This window comes from Chelon labrosus (assembly GCF_963514085.1).
Source record: "Chelon labrosus genome assembly, chromosome: 18".
Classification (NCBI taxonomy): domain Eukaryota; kingdom Metazoa; phylum Chordata; class Actinopteri; order Mugiliformes; family Mugilidae; genus Chelon; species Chelon labrosus.
In genome coordinates, this window is record NC_140351.1 from 14,862,147 (window position 1) to 14,888,735 (window position 26,589).

Genomic DNA, 26,589 nt, shown 5'->3' on the forward strand with positions numbered 1-26,589 from the left:
GAGTTACCTGTTAACATCATCCGGAGTCTGTAGATTGACCTACATTGATGATGATGTTTCGCGGCAGATAATGCGTTATTTAGAGGCTGGGTTTTGGTGCCCCAGTCACTCCCACTTTATGGATATAGCAGATCTAAATATCTCCTGAACGATTACAAATTACACAAAAGTTATATGGGTTGAGTAAACGATCATCATATTTTATGCCACAGTAATATTACTGTTTTTGTCAGTGGAATCTGGTGACTGTAAATAAAGCCATTGGAAAAGCCTGTCTGACAGCAACGTGGTGATGATATTGCAAATATATCGTACGTCAAACTGCTAATGAAATGACATTAATAAAGATTTACACATAATTCTTTTATTCGGGAAGTCTTTGGTACAGGAGGTCCCTGACCTCTGCCTAAAGATGACAGTGTTTACAGTCAGCTGCTCATTAGTGTATTTTATTTACATACTGAATATACACAAAAAAAATCCAGTTCTATTTAATTTCACCTTTGCAAAGCATAAAAACCAACATCATACTTCGTGGCATTCGTGGATGATTTAACTGGACGTGAGGCCCTCTCTGTTGCCGTCTGCGTATGTCTGACAGGAGGAACGTTTAGGATCCTGGATGCACTGAAGGATCATCAGGGTCCTGTGGACAAATATGATGAATGTTTTAAAACACTTGTCACCTGATGTTTACCACACGTCAGACTATCAAAGTTTTATTCGCATAATGCTGATGTCCATGTAAATGTAACCCACGTGAGAATTTTAGACCGAACTCCTCACAGTGTAAAGTGCCTTTAAGATGTCACCTACTGGTCGCTGTCTGTGCAGGTCCAGTGAAAACCTCTGGACTGGAGGATCTGAATCAGGTCTAGGATCGATCCTTGGCTACATGATTCTCTGTAGGAGAGAAAAACAATCCAAATGAATGATGGATTAATGGATTTTTTATGAATATTATTTCTGATAAGGCACCATTTACAAGCTGTAACCAAAGGCAATTTCCCCGTGTAAACTTAATTTTTAACAGATCAAGGACAAGAATAATGTTTTAGCTGCCAGGCTCTAATAAAAGTTTCTCTCATGATCATTATAGTTGCATAAACAACTTAGTTTTGCCTTTCCAAGATAGTGCAGCCATAAATGATGGATATGTCAGCTTAATAACAAGCCATAACATTTGTTAATAAGTTAATGAATACATTTTGGTCCTGTCACAACCTGTGACACCCTTTCTCAAGGAGAGGGTGTTTCCTATTAATAAAACCAAATTAAGCAAGAACAAAATCAAAAATTAACAATCACACTTATTTGAAAATCTTTACTTTTATGGTATATTTTGGTTCCTGGCAGTAATACAACACATGTACTGTATTTTCCTGTTTGCATCCTCACATATGGGGTCCTTCTAGATTGGTCACCACCTTAATGTTGACATAATTCACCCTTTGAGGTTTCAGGCTGTCCAGTTCAACGCTTCCAAACATGCTGTGAAATAAAATAAAACACATAAAATACAGATTTTTAATGTAAACTAAATAAACTGACAGCAACACATTAGTATCGTTCATTGCTTCTAACCTTCTTCTATGGAAGGCGTTAACAATGGATCCATTCAGGAGTACGGTGATGTTGCCGCACGCCATTTCTGCGAACTGACAAACAGATGAGGGAAATCACATGAGAGCAATGGTGGTTTTAGAGTGGTATTTTGCAGAGAAATGATAAGCAACACAACTACGTGTAGTGTGGTGATGGCAACAAAAAAAATCTTCAGACAGGATATGAAACTCACATTTTGTGAGGCTTGCCTCCACAAGGAATAGACAGGATGATTTCTACACGCTGACCACTCAGGACAAGAGCTGAAATCGAAGGCTGTTTTGAATTGACAGGTGTTATTACTTGAGACTTGAATAAATAAAATAAAAACAAGTTCAGCTGATGTGCTGACATGCAGTTGCATATTTTACTTTTGTAAGGAACTCTCTAAAGTCTGTGAATCATTTGGGAGCACAGCTGCCTGTGCGATGATGTTTTAGCTAAATCCCTGAGCTAACAAGATGATCTTCTCTGCTCCATTCATTGTAAAAACACACATAAAAAAGAGAGGTTTTCTCCATTCAGTACACTTTCTTATGAATGAGATTTAAACAAAATGACGGAAGGAATAGTTACAATCACTCATCTGTATTGGTAAACACAAAGGACAGCCTGCAGCTGGTTAGCTTAACTTAGCTTTGCACCAGACCAGAAAGAAGGAAGCCGCTAGCGTACCTCGGTTACAAAAGATACAAAATCCACCTAAAAGCTCAGTGTCTAACACTTTATAAGATAGATATTCTATGTGTTTATTTAATATGACCAAGAACAAGAAAGGTGCTCCCCTTCTTTTCAAATTTGCTGCATGCTAAGCTAAGTAGAGCGGCGGAAACAGGGCTCTCAAGTCTCACGCATTGGGCGTGAGACACACGCATTTCAACCCGTTCACACGAGAAATTACCACGATAATGCGCACCAAGGTGTGCCGCTATTTTTTAAAACAGTGGAATAGGTCTGAATCAAGCGCGTTCCCGTAGAGTTCAGAGGCGCCTTTCACGCACCAGCCAATCAAATAAAAAGAATATAGCTACTGAACAGCCAATCAAAAAATAGCATTGCTGTATCCGGGCAAGATTTAGATTTTCCCGGTTCAGACGCTCGCTGAGAAAAGGACTGTCACATCGAGTCACATCCTAGTATATACAGTCAATGGTCACATCTCACTCATTACAAAACTTCCGGTTTTGATTTTTGATTGCCGTTTGAAAATGGAAAGAACGACTGATACACCAATTGTAAGTCATCTCATCATTTTTGTTGCTGGGGAATATTGTGTCCAGGCAGCTGATACTCAGTCAGCGGTTGACCAGTGCGTGAACTAGCCTAGCTAGCCAGTTGAATCCCGGCTAGTTTCAGCAGCTATTCTGACACTTGTTTTTCAGTCTTAGTTCAGGACACATTATTCACATAGCTTTTCTCTTAGGCCACCGCTTAGTTTTTTCTTAACGTTATTCACAAAGCAGTTGAGACCAACTTCTAGGAAGGACATTACCAATTTAAGATGAGATTTGGAAAAAAAAGCTCTGCTTTGCTTGAAGGCTCATGCAGGATCTAGCTTGCATTCACCTCGCTCCGTGATAGGCTGATGAGTGCTGCATATTTGACTCAGTTGCAGAAATGTCTTTCCCAGGGGGCTTAATTATGTAATACCATATTATTGATAAGCTCAGACATTATCAGACACACACACACCTGCACTAAGAAATGCTGAATTAAATAAATATTTTTATTTGTGCAAATTTATGTGTCATTTATCAGATCAAAGCCCCATCCCCACCCCAACCAAATTCCTGCCGTCACCGCCAAAATCTCACTCTGAACTCAGTTCAAAACTTGAGAGCCCTGGGCGGAAAGTATGCACATTTAAATCTGATTTGTAAATGTTTATCTATAGAGTATATTTCATTATTTAAAACATACAGATTTTGGATATTGTTCGTTAATTGGTAATTGGTAATGCCGGTAGCCAACGCTAGTAGCAGCGCTGATAGCGCTAATGTGCTTTAAAGTTGCTACATAGAAATATAGGCGCTTATATTAGTGATATCTTAAACTTGCAAAAAAATTAATTTATACTTTATACTTTTATACTTTATACTCATTGCTTGAGTTAAAATTAATAGTTTGCTGGACTTTCTTTTTGGTAATTTAGCATAATTAGTTGACACGAATATTCTCCCTGTGTTACCCAGTGTCACTAAACCTGGTCGCAAAAAAAAAGAAATACATGTTGGACTTTATGCTTGATACAATGACTAAATTAATGCTCCAAACCTGAAATAATAAGTAGAACAGAATTTAAGAGATTTATCATTCTCTTGTGTAAAAAACTTTTTCTTTTTTCAGATCTTTGCATATTGTTCTTGTAAGAACATTTTAGGTCTGAATGTGCAAGGTTTAGTGTATCCCTGGACAATCCTTGTCAAAACAAAAATTATGTCTTAGTGTTTTGGGACCTTGCAACTGTTTTCTGTTTCAAACCTAGAAAAATATCTACCAGAGTCGTCGTCTTGGCCACACCAGATGAGGTCGTTGAACATGTAGCCAACCAGCGTGTCCTCCAGCGTCCAGAAATGTCGAAAAACAGCTGCATAGCTATGCATCAGCGATCTGGTTTTACTCCAAAAGAGGAACTGAGCAGAAGGAAGAAACGTGCAAGCATCATTAAATACCGATAAAACCCCGACACAGAGGACATGCCCTTAAAATTCCTACATTGCTCACCCTGTCACAAGGCCAGATTTGTGGCATTGCATTAAACATGTGATGATAATCCTCCACCGTCACGTTACAAGAGGACTGATGGACAACAGCCTCCTCAAACTGTCTCCAGACCTCCTCACAGTCACACCTGCACATGCAAATGTTATTTTATACCTTTTAGAGCTGCAGCAATTAACAAATGAATTGCTTATAGATGTCGTTTGACTGAAAACTTAAAATGATTAATCGTTTTGAATCATGTATCTTCTGGTCTTTGTGTTTTGAACAGCTGGTTGGACAAAATAAGACATACACAGAGTTGGGATGGACATTTTTTAGAGGAAGTGATTTATCATTTAATCTGGAAAACAATCCACGCGCACCCAAGGCACATGTGATGACGCTTTGAGAGCCGATCAGTAACACCACATTTGGATGTGGTCTGGGCTGGCTGTGACCTCATTCCTTCAGCAGCCGCCTACTCAACTGACAACCTCTCATTCATTCTGCGCCACAATTTTGCAATCTTATTTTGAAAGTACTCGTCACTTTGAATTCTCACAAAACAAAAAAGCAATGAATGATGAGGCGCCAGAAAAAGCCAAAAGCTCTATTCATTTCGTATAGCCTTGTACTATATTTTATTTTTGAAGATCTCAACTAAACAACCTGTCAAAATAATTCTAAATAGGTCTTCATTAACAAATGCTATTTGAGTCGAGTGTTGAAATGAGCTGACTACGTGTAATTCCCTCCTAAAATACTGGCATTTGGTTAATCAGATGAGATGTTCTTTACTAAATTGAATGCCATTGAAAATGTAAACAACAACAGTATCATAATTCAATGTGCAAATTACTGGAATGTAACCCAGTAAAAGGATTATAGCCTCAACAGAGACTCTTCTTTGTACTCTTTGTTATTTCAGTAAAAGTGTTGTGATAAAATGACGTATAACCTAATACCACAGGGTTAAATCGAATCACGTTGCGCAACATAAGTCAATATTTCCTGGGGAATAAAATGTCTTTTAATGCAAAGTGCATGCCCCTTTTCCACAGGAACCATTGCTCTTTCTTTCTTTCTTTTTTCAAAGAAAGTTAAACAGAAAGAAACGTCCTGAACCGTGTCATTGAACGTCACACCAAATCTGCCCTTCATGTGGCCTTCAGCTGTGCTGGTGGCAGCCAAATCTGACCAGCTTTGGGTTTTAGGCGAAAATCAAGTGCTTCAAGTTTTCAAATTAAATCAGTGCTAAGTTGTGAACTCTTGTCACTATTTGCAAACTGATGCAAGATCAGAAATTAAATAAAGAAATCAGTGCACAGTGCATTACCTTAAGCCGGGGTTAATAAGCGTAACGTAAGTGTAACATCTCCCAACCACAATGTGTTTAATGTTGGGGGTTGTCCCGAGCTGCTCTCTCAGTTCCCCAGAGCAAAGCTGGAGCATAACAAGCCCTTTGAGATGAGATGAACATGAAGTTATGAGAAGAAAGAAGCCATTATCCATCACTATCGGAAGAGACTTATCCAAAAATAAAGAAATCCCAAAAGCGTCTGGGGCGAATACTTACATAATGAGACGCTGATCGTTACAAAGGCGGCAGATGTTTTGGAAGAGGTCATTATCGTGAGGCCTCGGAATGTTTCGCTGCTCCTCAGAAGAGATTCGTGTTTGTACATGTTTTAATCCACTTCACTGTTAATGAACAAAAACAAGGTATCAGTTTTGGATTGGCGGCAAGCCAGCCGTTACTCTCCCGGGACCTCAAGAAACCTGTTCGATTGACTGAAATCCAGTAGAGCTTACAAACCGTCTTCCCATGTTTACATCTCCAAGCATTCGAAGGATGCAAACAAAACTTACACAGTCCTTTTTGCAGAACAGACACGCAATCACAAAATAAGGCGTGAGTAACCTTCAAACATAGACATAAATGCTCACCCCTGCAACAAATGGCTCCATGGTTGTGATGGCGAACGCTTGTGGGGTGGAGTGGTGTGGTGTGGTGTGATATGCGCCCTCCTCTTCAGGGACCAAAGTTAGTTTGACGCTCTCGAGGGGTCGACGAGAGCTTCTCCTCACCAGCCCGGGGACATTCTTACAGTACAGATGACATGTTTTTTTCCCTGCCTCCTTTTGCAAAGAGTAGATCCACATGACTCACATTATGGTGACGTTAGGAATCTTCCTAACAGAGTGTGTGCTGTTCTCTGGGACGTGTGGCGGAGGATAAGATTTACGTTCCTGCTGTTGTTAGTGGACACACTCTCAGACTTTTGACAAGAACGCATCCTGACTGCAAAATGTTGAGGTGTCACGTTGACAGTCGGCGCTGTTTCGTGAAAGAGTTTGTTGCCATGTGGTAATGCCTTAGATGTCCGCAGTGGGTTGCTAAATTTTATTGTGAGTTAAGAGAACTGGCGTGTTTGTGCTCTATCAAATTACCTTCAGCACACCAGCAGGACTGCAGGATAAGTTAAAGGATTATCTTATCTTATCTTATCTTATCTTATCTTATCTTGTCTTGTTACAGGTTAATGCAACACTTGAGAAATTGCAGTTACTACCACATAATTTAGCATTTTAAATTGCAGCACAGATATTTTTATGTATAATAAGATAATGAGGTCTTGCATGTGTAAACCACTAAACTAGCAGTGCATTTCCATCTTTGTCTTTTAGAAGAAGAACAAACCCTCTGAGACGTAGCCCATAGCTTCCCGAAACAGCGGTTTTGAAGCTCAGTGTGGTTCCTCTGGTCGTGGCCATCTTGGCAGTGTCTGACTCCGCCTTAAAAGGGGTGTGGCTAGAGCACAGGTGCCCAAGGAAGGCAGCTAGCTACCCGCAATTTCAGCCGTCACTCATATATGAAAATTCACCCATGTACAATAGTAACAAATGGAGGGATGAGTTAATTTGTAAAATTTTAACATGGAAGTCAATGGGGACGGCTCACTTTTGGCCATTTGAGGCACATTCATTAGGTTTTATACTAAAACTGTAAAGCTTTAGAGTGAAATGTCTTTGGACTGACATTATATCCACAGCAAACGTCCTCGGTTGAATATGTTTTTCAAAATATGTTCTTTGTATATTTTATACTGTTTCTTATTTCTTAATATAGTTATTGGAGCAAACACTAAAACAAACTCCTTGTACGTCTGGCCACACAACAACAACTCTAATTGTGATTTTGATTTTGATTCTCTTAAAATAATATGGTTCAAAGGGTAAACTTTACAAGCTAACATAATGACAGCTTCTAAATCATTCTAGCTCACATTTGACTGGGTTGTGATAAAAAAAGAGGAAATTATAGATTTCACCTCTCCCAAAGAAGGAAGAAGCAAACATGCTGCAATTAACGGTCTAAATGTGGCGACAGATATAGCCAAGTGCTGGCCGTGAGGGCAGGGCAGTTTGCATTTGATTCCGTTATCCTGACAATTATGGCATATTATTATCTCGCTGTTGATGTGGAAGTGTGAATATGATATGACATTTGAAAAGGCCTGCTTTCTATCAGACGTGATGGATATACAATGAATGACCTCTGGTTACTTGTGCACTGAACAATGTGAAGGGCTTCTCATCGCAGCGGCGTGTGCTGTGTTAATGTGTTGTGTTAATTTGGAGTCCGAGAGATGTGGTTCGTGTTAATGTGCTGTGTCTAGAAGGAGGGAGCTTAATGGGCCATAACTTGGAGGATTTAATGTATGTCAAACTGTTGCCAGACATCTCATTAACCGCTTAGAGAAAATGATGAGTTTGAATTTATTATATGAGATCATCTGAGGTTAAAACCGTGAGGCAGTGTGGGTGAGACTGTGCCGTCGTGTTTTTGAAGCTAACTGAGTCATTGGCTCTGTTTGGACAGGGGAACAAAGTGCTCGGCCCGACAATACTGACAATAAAAAATGCCCTGTGGTCAAGTGGCTGCATGTGGTCTCAACAGGTTGCTGAACAAAGCCAAAACCTAATCCTCGACCTTAAAAATAAGAGGTTTGAAAAAGCAGTAATTTCACAAACAGGATTCCTAAAGTCTCTATTGAGAATTACAAGTGTGCTATAGGTAATGTTGAATTAAGCTTAACAGTTATTATCTAAACACTATTTCTGATTTCTTGCTTGTTAAAACAGCTTTCAGAATAGAACAAGCTAAAACTCTTTCAACTTTTTAGTGTATTTGTTCAGCTCAGTCATCAATCCAGTGAGTGATTTCACACAAAAGTACTGACACAAGTCATTTGGATTCAGATTTATATTTGTTTGCATTTTTTTTTTCTTTTCTTGTCATTGTGAAAGGGATTTTTCATTTCAGAGGCTTTTATTTGTCTTTTCGTCTTCTGGGAATAGATGTAATACGCAAATTAGCTCAGAGACAAGCAGTCCGTGAAGAGCAGCAGCTGAGGCTAACCAGTGTCAAGCTGAAGTACCAAACAGCATGACGCTCAAAGTCACCTCGTAAGCGTCTGCAGTTGTTTTTCCCTTTGTTTGAGACACAAAATAATGACAAAAATCCCATCAAAGTTACTCAAATCCTGCGTTATCACTCCTGAAAGTTCTTCAAGTGACACAAACAAAGCTAAAGTACTGAGACGCAATGAAATTGTAAAATGGTCCTCCCTTTTTAAGCCACAGTGTCCAGATGTTTGGGAGTTTACTTGGCTAAAACACCTGGCTAGTCCTGGAATTATGTGCAAAGTCTTAATATGAGCATGTGCACTTCGAAAAATGTGAGTATTAATCTTTTTTTTTTTTTTTTAACATGTAGCTCAGGGGAAACATGTTTCGACACAGATCATTAAATGTCAGCGGAAGATTATAACAATAGGTACTATAGGGCGCCTGCAGCGGTGTAAGCTTCCACACAGCATCAGGTTTGACTCAGGCCTTCATCATAAGAGTGTTGCTGCTGCCACCCCCTGGCCTAAAGAGGATTTGCACGTTTACTCGTAGTTTGTGAAACATTTTACATGCAACATGCAAAAACATGCAAAAAACATGCAAACACTATGGAGCACAGGTTTTTTTTTTTGCTCCCTGGGCTAATAGGTAGCGTAGGAGCAAATTTATGCAGATGTTATAACAGATGTTGCACATGTACATATGTAGAAAGGTATAAATATACAGCGAACATTTCGCGTGCGTTTAAGCAGTTCTATTCTAGCACAGTTTATTTGCCTTTTTTATTGTTTCACATTGTCTGTTTATGTTATTAAAATTTTCTATTTATATTGCGTCTTCCTTGATGTATTGGCTTGTGGTAATTTTCTAATTTCATATTTATACAAATTCTTTATTTTATTTTATTTAATTTTATTTTATTTTATACGTCTGCCCCAATCCATTCAAAATTTAAGGACGAGAAAAGTTAAATCTGCTCCGTTTCCTCTCTTCGAGGGGATGTATTTCGTCCGGTAAAGGCACGTGACTGCCCTCTAGCCAATGACAGCGGAGGTTATTCATTTTGCATCACGGATTGACCAATAAGAATGGTTGTTCGCCTAAGTCCCGCCCACTATGGTTAAAAAAAAGTCGAGAAGCGCCTATCCCGGAGGTTGGTTGAATTAGCTGCAGCTCATACAAACTGTCTATTTATTTTGAGAAAGCAAAATAGACCTGTTACACAGTTGTCTTGTAAAACCGCCAAAGCTGTGTTTGTAACCTGTATCTGTCATTAATCTCGCCGTCGTTTTATTCACGCTAACAGTTAGCGTAGGGAGCAAATTTATGCTAACAGCTGTTTTGTAGCCCTAGCTCGAAGCTAACAACCTTAACGCTTAAGCTTCTTTTTACTACAGGTGTTGTCAGTTCGCATTTGTGAATATATCTGCTGCTAAAAACGTCATCATGAGTGACACTTGGCAGGAGTGCATGGACCATTGCATAGAGGTCACCAAACAAGCTGGGAAGGTAAGGAAACTAATGAAATATTTTGTAAAGGAAACCGTAATAAACCTAGTAATAAAAAGTTTTGTTTAAGCAAGAAGTCATGCAATATATATCGATTGTTACGCAAAAGAGGAGCTAGCATACAAATCACATCATAATAAAGAGTTATAATATTCATTTAGCATAAGATCTTGAGTCCTGAGAGGCTTGTAGAGTTTAAACAGTCTCTGCACACACTTTAAAAAACAGTAGAGTTGAATGGTAGTTACTATCATACACAGGCTGTCACCATAACCTTACTGCAAAATTAAAAAAAACATGTGGAAGCTTGATGTCTCGTCATCTGTGACCCATCAGTGGCAAAAATATGTCGCCCCAACATGTTAATCCAGTTAAAGCTGTGGACGTAGTCAGTCATCCAAAAAAAAAAAAAAAAGAAAAAGATCCCCTCACCCTCACTGCTGTGTTCCTGCCAGATGATCCGCGAGGCCCTGCAGAAGGACATAGCCGTCATGCAGAAGAGCTCACCGGTTGACCTGGTGACCGAGACGGACCAGAAAGTGGAGCAGCTCATCATATCTTCCATCAAGGAGAAGTACCCGACGCACAGGTACTCCGCCTCACTAGCCAGTGATTCACTAAAGGAGAAAATCACTGCGTCGAGGTTTAGGAGAGTTTCTCATCCGGTCAAACAAAATGTAGGTTTTCCATACAATTTAATGCCTGGATTTGGGCTATGTGGCATTGCGGGTTCAGTTATCACTGTGTTACGTTATTTGGTGATAGATGGTGACTTAGCAGACCTTTTATTTAAGTGAAAATCTTTGAGATTGCCCTTTAAATGATTAAGACATGCGTATTAAATGTTCACAAAGCGTAATTTCGGAACGCTACCGTCCTCCATGGATGCTGCAATGCCCAAAATAAAAGAAATATAGTACTGCAGTGTTGTATTCAGCAAAGAGGGACTATCTCATATTGCAGACTGACAGCAAACGCAGCAGGTATCAAGTACAAAGCCATTATTGATTTCACAGTTGAGGTAACAGCCATATGATGCCCAAAAATGACCCCTTTTGTTTCTTTTATTTTGAAGCTTTATAGGTGAGGAATCGGTAGCAGCAGGCGCCCCCAGCGTTTTAACCGACAACCCCACTTGGATCATCGACCCTATTGACGGCACCACCAACTTTGTTCACAGGTACTGCCGCCTGCGATTAAACACTGTGAGAACCCCCTGCGCCGGATTTCTTTTATCTCCGTCGCTCCTTAACTATTTTTATCTTTTAATTAGCTTCTCCCTTGGATTGTCCTCTCTGTCAGGGATAATTAGACAACCCAGATGAAACTGAACTGATAATAGAAATTGATTCCTCTGAGCTTAAATCCAAAGGGAGTTCATTAAATGAGCGTTTTATATTGTAAATTCCTCTTCTGCAGGTTCCCGTTTGTGTCTGTGTCAATTGGCTTCACAGTGAAGAAAGAGGTAGGCTTCACTGTATGCTTTTCACATGTTTTTTTTTACACTGATGCATCGCTTTCTCGAAACATAAATAGTAGCCCATTAACCCGGTGAATGTGTATTTTTCCTTTTGTGCAGCTGCAGTTCTATTTTTAGTGGTCCTCCCTCTCCACATTAATCACTGCCGCTGTATGTGCTGCTTCTTGGTCACAGGTAGAGTTCGGGATCGTCTACAGCTGCATCGAGGACAAAATGTATACGGCACGGAAAGGAAAGGGAGCATTCTGCAACGGAGTCCCTATCAAAGTGTCTGGACAAGAAGGTGAACACTGATTATTTTAATTTTTTTTGGTTAGAGTTGCAGTTATAGAGGAAGCCATCGGGTGGCGCTAAGATTCTTTGCTTGAGCTCAGTGTGATTTTTAGAGTGAGGGAGGGTAAACTGGCTGCTGATTGTTGGATGACAATACTCTTGTTTTCATCAATAGATATTAGCCAGTCTCTGGTGCTGACAGAAATGGGCTTCAAGAAGAATCCTGAACAATTCAAGACAATGTTGGGCAACATCGAGACCATCCTTACCATCCCTGTGCATGGGTAAATATGGGCAAGCTGTAGTTTGTGCACATACTGGTGGTTTAATTCTGCAGCAAACACTCATTTGTCAGTAATAACACAATAGAATAATGGCCGCATTTGTTTAAAGCCAAAAAAAAGCTAGTTTTATTTAAGAAGTCATTAAAAATAGGTGCAAAGTAACAGCTTACTGTTGCTGCAGCTTTGTTTTCAATAAATACCTTTTAAAATAGTGATAAACGTTGGACTTTTTGTGCGCAGTTGTAGTTGCTACAAAGCTCCATGTTTCTTGTGGCTGCTTAACAATAAAAGCCTCCCTGTAGTGCTCTATTACTGCAGGAGTGTACACAGAAACTGAAGCTGCAACGAGGCAATTTGAATCCTCTTCAGAAATGTTGCGCTTCTCCCCCCGCTAACAATCAAACCTCACTTGGAGAGTTAATTACAGATTGTAAATAAACTGATTGGGTATTGCTGAAAGTCGCTAAGCTCCTGCCAAAGCATCTGGAAGTTTGGAAGCAAGCGTCCCCTTTCCATCCACAGAATCCGCTCCCCGGGCAGCGCAGCTGTCAACATGTGTCTGGTAGCGTGCGGTTCGGCCGATGCGTACTACCACATGGGCATCCACTGCTGGGACATGGCCGGAGGGGCCGCGGTCGTCACCGAGGCTGGAGGAGTCATCATGGACATTTCAGGTGAGTCGCTGAGAAGACGTGACGTGGCGGTTCAACTTTTCGAAGCTGCTCCTGAGTCACTGGGTCGAAACGAGAAAATAGGAAGGATTGCTCTCCAGAACAAAGAACGGACACTGCCAGACCGTATTGTTTATGAATAATTTATTTTTACCAAGTGTTCTTGTTATTGTTTTTTTTTTTTTTTATTCTTATTTGTTCTCATAAATGCTTGTGAAAGACAGTCAGAGACGAGGAAAGGGCAGCCACTGGCTTTATAGAGTTTTTGATATTAAGTTTGGGCAACCGTGCCGCTGACCCAACAGCTGTCCTGACATTTAATATGCTAAGAAAGCTGTGGTGTTTATCTAGTCAAGCATGGACTTTTGACAACTGCAGGCGTTTGACGTGCCTTCATCTGTGTTCTCCAGAGTCCCCCTTCCTTGGACAGGAAGTGAAGGTCATAACTCACTAATGAGCTGCTCTTCTCAAAAATCTGGTCACACTTAATGGGAAATTTGAAAACGAGAAAGGGACAATGATCTTGAAAGCACATGAGCTCATAAAGCAGTTCATTACTATGAAATGTGAAAGTCTGTTTTATATCAGGAAGTTATATGACTATTTTCCTAACTGAATAGCATGTTATTGTTATGTAAAATGCTGAACTAGCCCAAAAAATCGCAGAGCTGAAGGACATGTCTTCAGATGTCTCACTTTGCTCAACCAAAAGTCCCAAATATTTTGCTCACAATGAGGCATGACAAAGAAAAGACCCTGAATTCAGCAGATATTTGGCATTTCAACTATGTTTTCATGAGAACTGACAGTGCTGCTTGAAAGTATTTTCACTCCTCAGACTTTTCTACATTTCTGCATAAAAATGACTCAAAACATCAGCGGATTCTCACACAAGTTCTAACACTAGACAAAGAGAACCCAATCAAACGAATGAAACAGAACTATTATGCTTTGGTATTTGCTTGTGCAGGAAAATGAGCCAATATTACATATCTGTGAGGTGCAAAAGTAAGTGACCCTCGAGGATTACAAGGCGGTTTCAAGGCCACGTTAGAGTCCATCTGTTCTGAAGTGTTCCCAGTTATTGTAATGAGACTCGGGGGGAGGTTGTTTTGTGGACAGATGAGACCAAAGTAGAATTGTTTGGTTTAAATGAGAGGCTCATATTTGGAGACTAAACAAAAACTGCATTCCGGCATCAGAATCTCATCCCATCCGTGAAACATGGGGGTGGCAATGTCCTCGTTTGGGTCCGTTTTGCTGCATCTGGGCCAGGACGGCTTGGCATTGCTAATAGACCAATGAATTCTGGATTATACCAGGAAATTCTGAAAGACCACGACGGGACATCTGTCTGTGAGCTTTCTTAAGAGAAACTGAGTCATGCAGCAAGACAAGTCCAAGAACACGACTTGTTCTACAGAAGAATTCAAGAAGAACAAATGAATGTTTCAGAATGACCAAGTCAAAGTCCTGACCCTAATGCAGTATAAATGTTCAAAAGCGCCTGAAGCAAACGGTTCATGTGTGGAAACCCACCAACATCTCAGAACTGAAACGGTTCTGTTCTTAGGAATGGACTAAAGTTCCTCCAAGCCGCTGTAGATGTCTCATAAGAAGTTATCAGATATGTTTATTTGCTGTTGATGATTTTGATGATTTGAGTCATTTTTTATGCAGAAACATAGACAATACTGGCACTGTATGTCTAAAAATCAACATTGACTCCAGGAGAAAATTAACAATTTTAACAGTTCTGACTGTAATTAATAATTATTATTATTGTTAAAAAGCAAAAGCAATCCAAAAGTGTGTACATTTTAGAAGCTTGAACATTTGAAATTGATTCATTTTTAAAAATCATCATCCGTTGATTGTTTCAGCTTCATTAAATTTGCAGCAAACTATTTTTGAGAGCAGTCTTTGGCGCCGTCAGCTGGTTTATTTGGGTTACTACCGCACAGTTTTTAAGCCTGTTCTATCTTCTTACGCTGTCAGTAGCCAGTTAACATTTAAACAAACAACAACAACAAAAAAAAAAGAACCAGTGACCATAAGTTTCCTTTTTCTCTTTAACCAGGAGGACCATTTGATCTGATGTCTCGCAGGCTGATTGTGGCTAGCAGCAGGGTGATAGCAGAACGCATTGCAAAGGAGATAACGGAGTTTCCTGTCGGCAGGGACGACAAAGACGGCGAGTAAACTCAAAGTTATGCAACAGGCCCCAAGTCCGTCTTTGCCTTAAGAACCAAAAATGATGCACTTGCCTCTGAAGAACATCTAAGTGGGTTTGTTAAATATTCAGAGCTGGGATTCTTTCTTAATAGTCTTTGTTTAATTTCACCAATTAGTCATTCACAGATTCTGTTGTACTGTGATCTTCATGGTGCTTAGTGTTAATGTTTATTTACGTGAGTAATTGTGCCAGAGCATGATAGAGGATAGTTTTTTTTTATTTTTTTTATTAAAGATAAATACCTCAACACAGTGCCACTGAATCAACAGTGTCCATGTTTTGACTGATAGTTTGGGATGTCCTGATATCACTTTTAGTCAGACCTAGTGCAGAAAGAAGGACACTCGCCCATACTGATATAGTTGAAGTGCAGTATGGTGGGTTTTTAATTCACACTTGTTTGGACAATATTTCTTCTACCTGAATGAAATCATTCTAATCAAAGAATCCAACTTAACTGTTTATGTGGATGCTAAAATAAATTATGTGATAAGATATACTGTATGTGTTTATATGCTCTAAAACATCAGGCGGAGTAGAACTTATTTTTGTAATGTGCAAAGCGGTTCTGATTGCTGTGGAGCATTGCATTGGCCAGAAATATATCAGAGGATCAATATACACTGCCTGGCCAAAAAAAAAAGCCGCCACCTGGATTTAACTAACCTTAAAGGTATGAGCCTCCTATTGGATAATTATTGCATGAGTGATCATCTTTCAGCTGACAGCAAGTTATTTAACCCCAACTGATGCAATGAGTAGCTTCTCATTTCTCAAACAACCATGTCGAAAGACACATCCTGTGGTCGTGGAAAAGATGTTAGTCTGTTGAGAAGCGTCAAATCATTGGCATGCGTCAAGCAGAGAAAACATCTAAGGAGATTGTAGAAACTACTAAAATTGGGTTAAGAACTGTCCAACGCATTATTAAAAACTGGAAGGATAGTGGGGAACCATTGTCTTTGAGGTAGAAATGTGGTCGAAAAAAAAAAATCGTGATTGATTGTGATCGGCGATCACTTAAACGTTTGGTGAAACTATATCAAAGAAAAACAACAGTAGAACTCAGGGCTGTGTGAAGGGAACTCAAGAGATTAGGACTGAACAGCTGTGTAGCCTTAAGAAAACCACTAATCAGTGAGGCTAACCGGAAAAAAAGGCTTCATTTTGCTAGGGAGCATAAAGATTGGACTCTGGAGCAATGGAGGAAGGTCATGTGGTCTGATGAGTCCAGATTTACCCTGTTCCAGAGTGATGGGGGCATCAGGGTAAGAAGAGAGGCAGATGAAGTGATGCACCCATCATGCCTAGTGTCTACTGTACAAGCCTGTGGGGGCAGTGCTATGATCTGGGGTTGCTGCAGTTGCTCAGGTCTAGGTTCAGCAACATTATGTGTCCAAAGAATGAGGTCAGCTGACTACCTGAATATACTGAATGACCAGGTTATTCCATCAATGGATTTTTTTCTTCCCTGATGGCACGGGCATATTCCAAGATGACAATGCTGGGATTCATCAGGCTCAAACTGTGAAAGAGTGGTTCAGGGAGCATGAGACAATGAAAAATGAATGCACCACTGGATGGAAATAAATCTTGTGACATTGCAGAAGCTTATCAAAACAATGCCACAGCGAATGCGTGCTGTAATCAAGTTAAAGGCGATCCAACAACATTTTTTGGTGGCGACTTTTTTTTTTGGCCAGACATGTCCCCCCCCCCCCCCCCCATTTTTTGGGGAATAGAAGAAGATGACCAAGACAGACTCCTATTCATGCCCACATCAATTTCCAACACGGCTTGAGATACACCTACTGCCTGTTCAGCGAACGTTGGTTACGTATTGTTACCCCAGATTCTATGAGTAGAGGTGTACTAAGTGAAGAGGACCTCCTCACCAATAATATTGGTATTTCATGTAGTATATATAGTAGTCATCTAGTAAATTGTTGTGTTTCAGTGTCCTCACTCGTTTGCACTATACTTAATGCAAGTATGTACACATGTAACTGCGTATGTACTTGCACTGTACTGTATAACCGCTTCTTTATCAAGTCCAAAGTGAAATGCACTGATGTAAAAAAAAATGTGTGATTTTTGTAAGTATTTTTATGACAGCAGCAAATAAAAAGCTCTGAAAATATAAACCCATGATCATCCTTTTTTTTTTGACACTCAAAGATTATCTGAAGAGCTGCAGAGACTGTTAAAAGCATGCATGTTCATGTTACAGTCGTAAACTGAAGACGATCACTTTCAGCTGAACCAAGCTGTCGGCAAATTTCACATTCCATGACTAAATTTGGAAGTGCAGTGTCATGACTTGTACCCTTCCGACATATGAAAACAAGTCATGAACAATGAAACGATTCACACACTCTTTCCGGGCTCCTCTCGTCTTGTGTTGTCTCATTAGGACGTTCATGTCATTTTCTGCTGCACCGCTGCCAGAACACAAAACTCCATGCCATGGCCATGCCCATGTGCTGTTATGTGCAACTGCTTGGGCGAATGAAAACCCCTTAGGAGGCTCCTAAACATCTCGTGTGTGACGTCTTAACTGTGGCCTGAATCAGCGATGTGCTCGGGACATAAATGTTTGCTTTGACCTAGAAAAATGACAAATCTATAAAGTAAAAGCACAAACAAGACAAATATCTCTGGCGGCAAACTGGAAACCAAATAAACAGAAAACGGGCCGCTCGCTGCTACCGTTGTGATTTAGTGGAGAAATAAAAGCGTTCACAGCCATTACGCCATGTAAAATTCTCCGCTGCATTTCCTCTGCCCTTTTCACTCAGCGCTGCAGATGCCGCACATGCAGAGCGGCGAACTGCCCCCCGGGCTGATGTGCTCTATGAAATAGCCCAGAGTTTTGCTCTCCACGGACTGCCTTTTCATCTTGTGTTTGCAGATGACTAACAAATGGTTTTAAAACACTTTACTCGAGCTCGTTCTCCCCGCCTCCCCTCCTCAGAAATCAATGGTGCGTGTTTGTCGGCAGCAGGGTGTGCAGACGTAGAATGATTTCCGGAGTCGGCCGGCAGAAAGTCCTCCTCTGTCGTCAGCTCCACCTATACACCAACAGCGATGCAACAAATCTCATCAGCTCCCTGCACCTTTTTAATTTTTAATGTTCTTTTATTGTTAACGGAGTCATTAATGGGAACCAAGGCCTCGCGCTTTAACGACATGTCCTGGTTGCCAGTGAGGAAGTGCCAGCCATTGTTCTGCAAAAACTGCAAAGGCTGGGTTTTCCTGCTACATACCAAAAATGTGGCCCTGGAGATTAGAAAGTTAGGGTCTGTAGACAACTTTAGTTCAGTTGTTTTGAATTTCAGAATTAGTTTTGTCACAATGTATACGTTTGTGATCAGTCTTTGGCTATAATTAGATTAGATGGGACTTTTTTTAATCATTTATTACTAGCCTTTAGTAGGTTTGTTAACAATGACAGTTGGACAGTGGGTTCACTTCTAGGAGACTGAAATAGCTCCAAAGGTATTAGATGTTTAGCATTCATATTCATGTAGCACCCCTTGTTCGCTGGTTTTTAGGTTTTTGTGAAATGCTGCAACAACTTCTAAATTGATTGGCCGAGACTTTATGTGCAGGCATTCGTGGTGCCTAGACGATAAATCCCAAAGATCTAACGAAGAGAGATGCCCTACTTTTCATCTAACACCACCAGCAAGCTGAAGTACATGTACTAATTCGACTGATTGGTAATGGACTGGTAATCATAAAAAAACAATTTGCATACACATTCATGTTCCAATTAACTTTGTGACATGTCACCAGCCCTAGCTCTATTTCAGTTTTTCCAATACCTTTGCAAACCAGCAGCTGTACTTATGAATGTTGACATTCTTACATCCCGCACTAAATGGTAAGCCTCAGCCTGCTAGCATTACCATTTTGTTAGCATATAGCTGAAGGCGCTGCCGAGCTGAAGTGGCGCCTCATAGCTGCCACCATAGCTGTAGACTTCCACATTCGGCGAGGCCGTCCCGATGGGTGCATGTTTTGCGTACGTGAAGCACTTTCAGTTGCATTTGTATGGATGATGGAACCTGCACTTAGCCGATCCCTGTAGGAATAATGGCAGGTTGTTAAGAGGCACCCCACGGTCCTCCACGAGGAAGAATTTCCGCCGATGACAATACAAACCTTCTAGCTTCCCTCGTAGAGAGTGGAAAATGGAGGCAGCTTCCCTACTGTAGATCTTGACGTCCATGACTGCGGATGAGTTCTTTTGCAGTTTACATCAAGCCATTAAGAAAATATGGTGTATAAAATAAGTCCTAGTAAGTTTCAATCAGCAGCACAGTGACCATCCACCCAAGCTTTCACTGCCAGCCTGTCCAATATATGTAATTCATTTGTATCGCCAGAAAACATTTTGTTCCGCTCTTGCTTACAGTTGTGTCTCTTTTTTTTGAGCACTACTCCAATCTTAAAACCAACACAATATTAAATTAGATTCTGGAAACACAGTAAAGTAGACTAAACTCACAACATGTTGCCTGAGATTGAAGTATCCAAAGTAAAGCTAAAACAAGTGAAAGACAACAACTGGACTTTTTTTTAAACTCGTCTTAATTCCAGGTGGTTTCTTCAGTTGTGAAGAGGACAGAAGTCCAGTTGAATTCACCAGTTGAACCTGGATGACTGAGAATGTTTCACAGCAAGTATTCTTGCCTCTGATCCACACTTTGGCAGACAGAAATATCTTTAGAGTGGATTCCTGTCACATTTTTGTCAGGTGAGGGGTTACGGTTAGCCCCACAAATTCCTCCAAAACTAAGAATGCATTATCATATTTAGAGAAATGTGAGAAGAGAAAACCTGCAAAAAATCATCATGTTGCCATTCTGGAGTTGGCGTTGAGCTCAAAGCACCACTGTGCCGGAGTACCGAGTTCCTAGACGGGTCTTATTGTTAGCTCAAAAGGGCCTCGCTGACTAGATGAAGCCTCATCTTTCAGATTGCACCATTGACCTTCAGCAACTTTAAGCGCCAACCTCAGTTACAGCTGCAATTCAAGGGAACCAAAACATCCAAAAACATCCGTCATCGTGGATAAATTATTCATAACGGGCCTGGCAGGGAGACAGCAGGACTGATGTATTTGTTTTGCTTGTCCCATCACTTCCCTCCGCATGTCTCCCAGAATTTCTGAGAACATCTTATATTTAGTGCACAACAGGGACAACAGGCTGACAACTGCTCTCCTGCTGCTACCAGTCAAACAAAACTTTCAACAACTCACCCCCCTCCACGATATCCCATTCTGATCTGTTCAACGGAGGTCTGTTTATTTTAGATGCAGCTTGTGCATTAGGGTTTCTGGCAACTCCGCGACTCGGATAAGAGGACGAAGATGTCATCTGCCAGCTTTGTCGAGGTTTTGTCAAAGCTAGAAACTTGCCTCAGATGTAAATTTTAAATATTTGCTTTGATACTTGGCCTCTCTTTATCGCTGGAGCGGCAAACAGCAGAAACGGGCTGTGCCAATTTCGACACACATGCACGAGGTTGTGTAAGGTGTGGCACATCGTGTCTGAACGGGCCCCGCACTGTTTCTGCTTTTTTTAACACATCCCAGACGGTGTGTGGAAACCAATGCATATATTATGTGGTTATACCCGGAATACAGAGTATGTGGTTCAACAGGGTCAAGCCGTGTTGCTTTTACCTACGCGTAATCCATTTTGAACATTTAGCCGAGTCTCCATTATCTTCGCATTTGAGGTCAAAAGAGATGCTACATAATTTTCTTGAGACATGCAGCATTTACCACTAATTGAACAATCCGTCTTGCAGCAAGGTATGGCTTCCTGCAAGACAACTGTCAGGGCTCCGGGAGAAGTGGCTTGATGATTCAGAAAATAGTCTTTTTCACTCCCCAAGGACTTAAGTGTCACAGCATGCATTTAAATGAAAGAGAGTGCCATCAATATGTAATTTCCTCTACCTAGACTTAAAGTGCACTTTTTATTGTGTATTTTTAATGGCCGGATCGCTAATAGGCCTCATTGTAGTGGTTCTCTTAAGGGGAATCCAAACTATTTTGCGTTCGGTTAGCTCACATAACAGCGAGCCGCACAGAAAGTTGCAGGAATAAAGCATTTTGAGACATTTAGGCGCATAAATATTGACACATCTAGATCTGTGTGTGCACAGTATTTACCTCCACTCAGCACATGACCATGTTGTCAAGACTTTATCCAACTTCCAGCAGGCACGCTGAGCCGCGCATGCACACATAATCGACCCCGACTCCACGGGGGACCTATCAAACCATTCCATTTTCCAACGGTGGAATCCAGCAAAAGGGCATGAAAGGGAAGCGTCAGGAAATGTTAAACTGAGGGGAGCTTTCTTTGTCTGTCGCGCCAAACCCCCGGTGATAAAAACCGAGCCAGAGTTTGGAGAGTACATTTTATTTTCTTTAAAAAATATACACGATTTTCACCTCCAAACGTCTTGCCATAAATATGAGCGGACATCAGCACAATGGAATTTTTTCAGTCTGCATTTTTGTGTAATTACTACCCACGTCAGCTTGCACATGTATGACACACAAATGTACACAGCTGGGTGTGTCATCCTGTGACACCTCCGCAAGAATTAGGAAGACACACTCAGAAATTTTCCACTCTTATCCAACCACATATGCTCTTACAGTAAAGTCAGTGTGGCATCATGTTGTTGCAAGTCCGTCTATGTTGGGACAGAGTGTTTTGTTTTATCCTTCCCCTCTCTATTCGAGGCGCTGTGAAGAAGCACGTGAGGGCGGGGCCAGTACTTTTCCCACTTTGTCATGCCAACTCACTTGGTTACCTCATCTCTCCAATGGGGCAATTTAAGAGTTAAGCTTCTTAAAAGAAGCTGCAGTAGCATCTGGTGTCTCCCTGACTGCTGCACCTCTCTCCACAAGGTAAGGGTTTTTAGCTTTTGTAGTTTTCTTCTACATTATATACTTTTCCTTCTGACTCATCCAGCAGCCTGACACACATTAATAGCAGTGATTATCCAAGTGATGTGTTGTATTAGGAGCTGACACGGCTGACATTTCTCGCGCTCAACAAGTTTGCGAGGAAGTAGCACACAATGTGCAGATAAACTCACATGCTGTCTGTTTGTTATGAAACCAGTTTAATTGGTTTAAATGTAACACAGCTGCATCTGTATCCAGGGTTTGCACATTTTTACAGTTCAGGGAAAGTTTCTTTTCGCCCTCCACTTCACAAAACTCTTAATTGGAGAAGAGCCGAAATAAATGTTGATACACTAATCCAGGTTAGGAGCATCTGTGAATGATATCGGCACTTTCTTTGCCCTGGGTTTAGTTTCTCACGCTAGATACGAGCTTAGAGATTGAACCTGCGCCCTGACAGGATGTCTTCCAGGGCACTAAACCACTAACCCAATCCAATAACGGGAAAGGGGAATATGCTCATTAAATATTCATCAACCACAAGCTTTTTTCAGGAAAAACAAAATTTTCTTTCAAGCAGGCTGAGCAACTCCACAATAAGACACACGTTTTCCTTTTTCTTACCCATTCTGTCAGTTTCGACACAGTTATGAGGCAAATTACATCACAGCACATTGCGTACTTGTTGCACCTTTTGGTTTGTGGTGGTGAGTTAGAACAATGCAGGACTAACAGAGCACAGCTGCAGAGGAAGTGTCTTACATAACAGGTTCTACTGCTGTAAGAGAAGTGTGCTAATCATGCAGGTCTGGAGCAGAGTTACGTTGGCATCAGAGACAATGCATCAGTGTTTGATTCATTTTCTACCTTTTGTGCTTTTATAAGTCATTGTTATTTATTTTGCAGGCTCTTCCAAGCAAGCACCCACTCGTAGAAAAAAAAAATGGAGGACCCATGGCAAAAAGCATATGACATTGCTGTCGAAGTGGCAAGAACAGCTGGGGAGGTACGCCTTAGACATGCATTTCATCTTTGGTGTGAACAGACCATTTTCTTGGGATTTTTTTATATATATATTTTGTCAGACGAAACATGCTTCCCTTTAACCTCAGGATATTAAGAATAAGTTAATTAGTTGGAATAACCGTGTGTCAATGACATTCCATTCAATCAGGAAATTAGGAAAGCTGGCGAGAGTGAAATAAGAGTCATGACAAAGAGCTCCACCGTGGACCTTGTCACCAAGACTGACGAGAGAGTGGAGAAAATCATCATCGGGTCCCTCAAAAAGGAATTCGCCTCGCACTGGTGAGTTGTGCAGGACACACCTAGGTAGTTGAGTGATCATGTGGAAGCGAAGCACATCACTGCTCAGTCATGTTTTGGGATTCCTCTGCGGTTCATTGATTCTTCTGTGCTGCAGTTTCATTGGGGAGGAGTCGGTCGCAAAGGGTGAGGCGTGTGTGTTGACCGACAAACCTACATGGATCATAGACCCAGTGGACGGCACCACAAACTTTGTACATGGGTAAGATGTTTATGTAGCTGAAGCACTGTTTGATATGTTGTCTTAAAGGATGCCAACACAAACCCTAAGAACTGGAATTTATCTTATAATTTATCAAGTTTTCTTGCACCACGGGGTCAGTATTCATCTCTGCGTGTATTTTGAAGAAGATCTCAATAATGATATTGGAGTACATGCTAGGACTTTGATCCAAAACATTGAAATGTTTTAGCACTTCCTGTTAGCTTAGCATGAAAAAAATAGTTTGACACTTGGGGGAATACTCTTATTCACCATCATACCAAACGTTAGAGGGGAAAGGTACTTGTTGCCTTAAAATGGAGCTAGTTTATGACATGGATACACAAAATGCTTGCCATTTAAGTTGTAACATTAGCCAAACAATGTTTAGTGAGCTAATGACCAGTTAAATTCATGTTGGAACGGCTAGCCTGACTCTGTGTGACAAAATTCACCCAGCTACACCTCTGAGGCTAACCAGTTAAAGTCATCTGTAAATAATTTCCCTTTTAATAAGTCTCAAAATGAGGTGTGGTTTAGAAGTAACCAGTGAACCGCGCTAATGATAAGCTATGCTAACTGTCTCAGGGCTCCAGCTTCATAATTGCTACTGGCTCTGATCTTAAACTCAACAAATAAGCAATAAGGCGACAATAGTCAAATGCATAAGAAATATGCCATTATTCCTGTGTGTCTGTATATATGACAAACTAATCTGATAAACCCAAAATGACTGACTCACAGGTTCCCGTTTGTGGCTGTGTCTATCGCGTTTGCCGTCAATAAAGAGGTATGTGAAATTAAGAAGGTAGAATTTTGCATTTTATTTAAAGTGTTGCATAATAAATTAATAAATATCTACTTTCAGCTGGAGTTCGGTGTGGTGTACAGCTGCTTGGAAGACAAGATGTATAAAGCAAGGAAGGGGAAAGGAGCTTTCTGCAATGACGAACCACTTCAGGTGTCTGATGTGAAAGGTGTGACTTATTTATATGCTATATATTCAGCACTTACCCATGCACAGTAAATAGTTTACCTGTAGCTATGTGAAAAACTGCCATAGTGATCTATTTGGCTTGCTGTCATTATAGATATCCATAAGTCCATCATCATTTCTGAGCATGGAACGGACAGGTCCCCTGAAAAAGTAACCAAGATCTTCTCCACCATGAAAAAGATCCTCTGCATCCCAGTGCACGGGTAAGTACGTATGGTGTGTACTGCACTTCAAAGTCAAAATGCAGCAACAAAATGTGACCTTTTGGACTCTCATCATATGAATTATTTCTGCACCTTTTGAAATTTGGTAACTTATTTGAAATAGCACTTACAATTTAAAGTGATTTAAGTTGTTTACTGCACTTTCTTGAACAGGAAAAGCTGCACAGAGCTCCATCAAGTGAAAGCTAGCCGGTGAAATAGTTAAATTAGCTTAGCTAAATGTATTTTCTGACTTTCCCCTACGTGTCATCTGCGGGTGTGAAAAACCTATTTTGATAAACTGACACATTTATCATTCAGTATACTGTTCCATTTAACTAAATGTAGCTACAACAAAACACCGCCTAGCTTGGCTTAGATTCAAGCTAGCTGAGTAACAGCAATTTATCTTATCTTTCGACACTTAAGTAACTGTTCCATTTTGAACTTAACTTGAAAATACTAATTTACCAGCATTAAATTTTAAAAATGTTTTGTTGTTGTTGCTAAATCAGCAAGATTAACTGCTAATGCTATTTAGATTAAGCTAGCAGATTAGCATTGATTGATATCTAAGCTTTCTGAGGTACCTTGATGTTTACAGAAAGACAATTCATTATATTGTTTCCAGTGTATTATAGTAGAGATGGAGAGACTCTTTGCAAATGAGCTAAATACTATATAAGGTAGTTAGTAAAATTTTGTGTGTTTTGTTTTATATATATATGTATAATATTCCACAGACGTCATATAATATAGGCAGTAAAACGGCCTCATTGACTGTTGATTGGTCTGTCCTGACAGGCTGCGTGGCTCGGGGACAGCTGCCACCAACATGTGCCTGGTGGCGTCCGGGGCAGTGGAGGCCTTCTTTGAGATCGGGATCCACTGCTGGGACATTGCCGCTGGAGCCGTTATAGTCCAAGAAGCTGGAGGAATACTCCTGGATGTGGATGGTACGTATGCTTTCAGATGTGACCACAGAACAATAGCTCATTATGTAGGACATCTGGCTGCATACTAAAACAATCTGACTGCAGGTGAAGCTTCTCACAACAATGACTTTCTTTTTATCGACGATTCAGGGGGACCGTTCGATTTGATGTCTCGAAGGATGGTCTCAGCAAACAATGACGTTATTGCCAAACGGATAATTCAGGAAATCGAAATATTCCCAGCGGACAGGGACGACATGCCGGTGCAGAAGAAATGAAAGCTTGTTTACACTGAATTTCCAAATGCTTTGCAATATGAGAAAAGCTAAGTCCTCTACTACTGCATATGTTTCCTGAATAAAGTTGGCTGTGTTACTCTAATCACCGCTGACGTTTTTTAATCTGAATGCCGATTGTGTTTGATTGGCTCCACATTTTGCACATTAATATCAATTCAATCACCAATGAAAGGTTCTATTTGATTGCCCCACTGAGATCCGCCCGTCAAAAATATTGATTGCAGCGGGAAACAGCTGTAATTTAGCACTTGGCATTTTGTATACCAACACACACTCACTTGCCAGTTCATTAAGTACACTAGTGAAAATGAATGCATTCTATTATAACAGCCCTGCACTAAATCCCCTTTCAAGACTGTTACAATAGATAGACAGATAGATAGATCATTTATTTATCCCGAGGGAAATTCAGTGTCCAGTAGCTTCATCCCATAAAAAAACAGATATGGAATAATAATAATAATAATAATAATAATAATAATAATGATAATAAAACTATATATATAATCACAG

At 40.5% G+C, this 26,589-nt stretch overlaps 2 protein-coding genes across 2 annotated transcripts; one reads left to right on the top strand and one right to left on the bottom strand.

Moving 5' to 3' along the window:
* Positions 1–506: 506 nt before the first annotated feature.
* LOC311503080 (ADP-ribosyl cyclase/cyclic ADP-ribose hydrolase 1) lies at positions 507–6,737 on the bottom strand. The gene is made up of 10 exons (XM_084565598.1): positions 6,256–6,737; positions 5,885–6,009; positions 5,645–5,768; positions 4,330–4,456; positions 4,103–4,238; positions 1,799–1,881; positions 1,585–1,658; positions 1,399–1,491; positions 817–903; positions 507–646 (listed from the first exon to the last, which is right to left on the bottom strand). The coding sequence occupies exons 2-10, from the start codon at positions 5,991–5,993 to the stop codon at positions 553–555; spliced, it is 927 nt and encodes a 308-aa protein (XP_084421724.1). The 5' UTR covers positions 5,994–6,009; positions 6,256–6,737; the 3' UTR covers positions 507–552.
* Positions 6,738–9,951: 3,214 nt separating this feature from the next.
* On the top strand, positions 9,952–26,158 carry LOC311503770 (uncharacterized protein). Its single transcript, XM_084566641.1, has 17 exons — positions 9,952–10,230; positions 10,686–10,819; positions 11,306–11,410; positions 11,650–11,695; positions 11,885–11,993; positions 12,159–12,267; positions 12,790–12,941; positions 15,019–15,136; positions 20,998–21,001; positions 23,049–23,120; positions 23,289–23,422; positions 23,538–23,642; positions 24,387–24,432; positions 24,511–24,619; positions 24,734–24,842; positions 25,647–25,798; positions 25,928–26,158. The coding sequence occupies exons 1-17, from the start codon at positions 10,168–10,170 to the stop codon at positions 26,053–26,055; spliced, it is 1,695 nt and encodes a 564-aa protein (XP_084422767.1). The 5' UTR covers positions 9,952–10,167; the 3' UTR covers positions 26,056–26,158.
* Positions 26,159–26,589: the final 431 nt, after the last annotated feature.

Coding starts and splice junctions, on each gene's coding strand:
- LOC311503080 (XM_084565598.1), bottom strand. CDS start 5,993: ATGTACAAACACGAATCTCTTCTGAGGAGCAGCGAAACATTCCGAGGC. Junction 1,882..4,102: donor TGGCCAAGACGACGACTCTG/GTAGATATTTTT, acceptor AATTCAAAACAG/CCTTCGATTTCAGCTCTTGT. Junction 1,659..1,798: donor GGAGGCAAGCCTCACAAAAT/GTGAGTTTCATA, acceptor TCTGTTTGTCAG/TTCGCAGAAATGGCGTGCGG.
- LOC311503770 (XM_084566641.1), top strand. CDS start 10,168: ATGAGTGACACTTGGCAGGAGTGCATGGACCATTGCATAGAGGTCACC. Junction 11,411..11,649: donor ACCACCAACTTTGTTCACAG/GTACTGCCGCCT, acceptor CCTCTTCTGCAG/GTTCCCGTTTGTGTCTGTGT. Junction 11,994..12,158: donor CAAAGTGTCTGGACAAGAAG/GTGAACACTGAT, acceptor TTTCATCAATAG/ATATTAGCCAGTCTCTGGTG.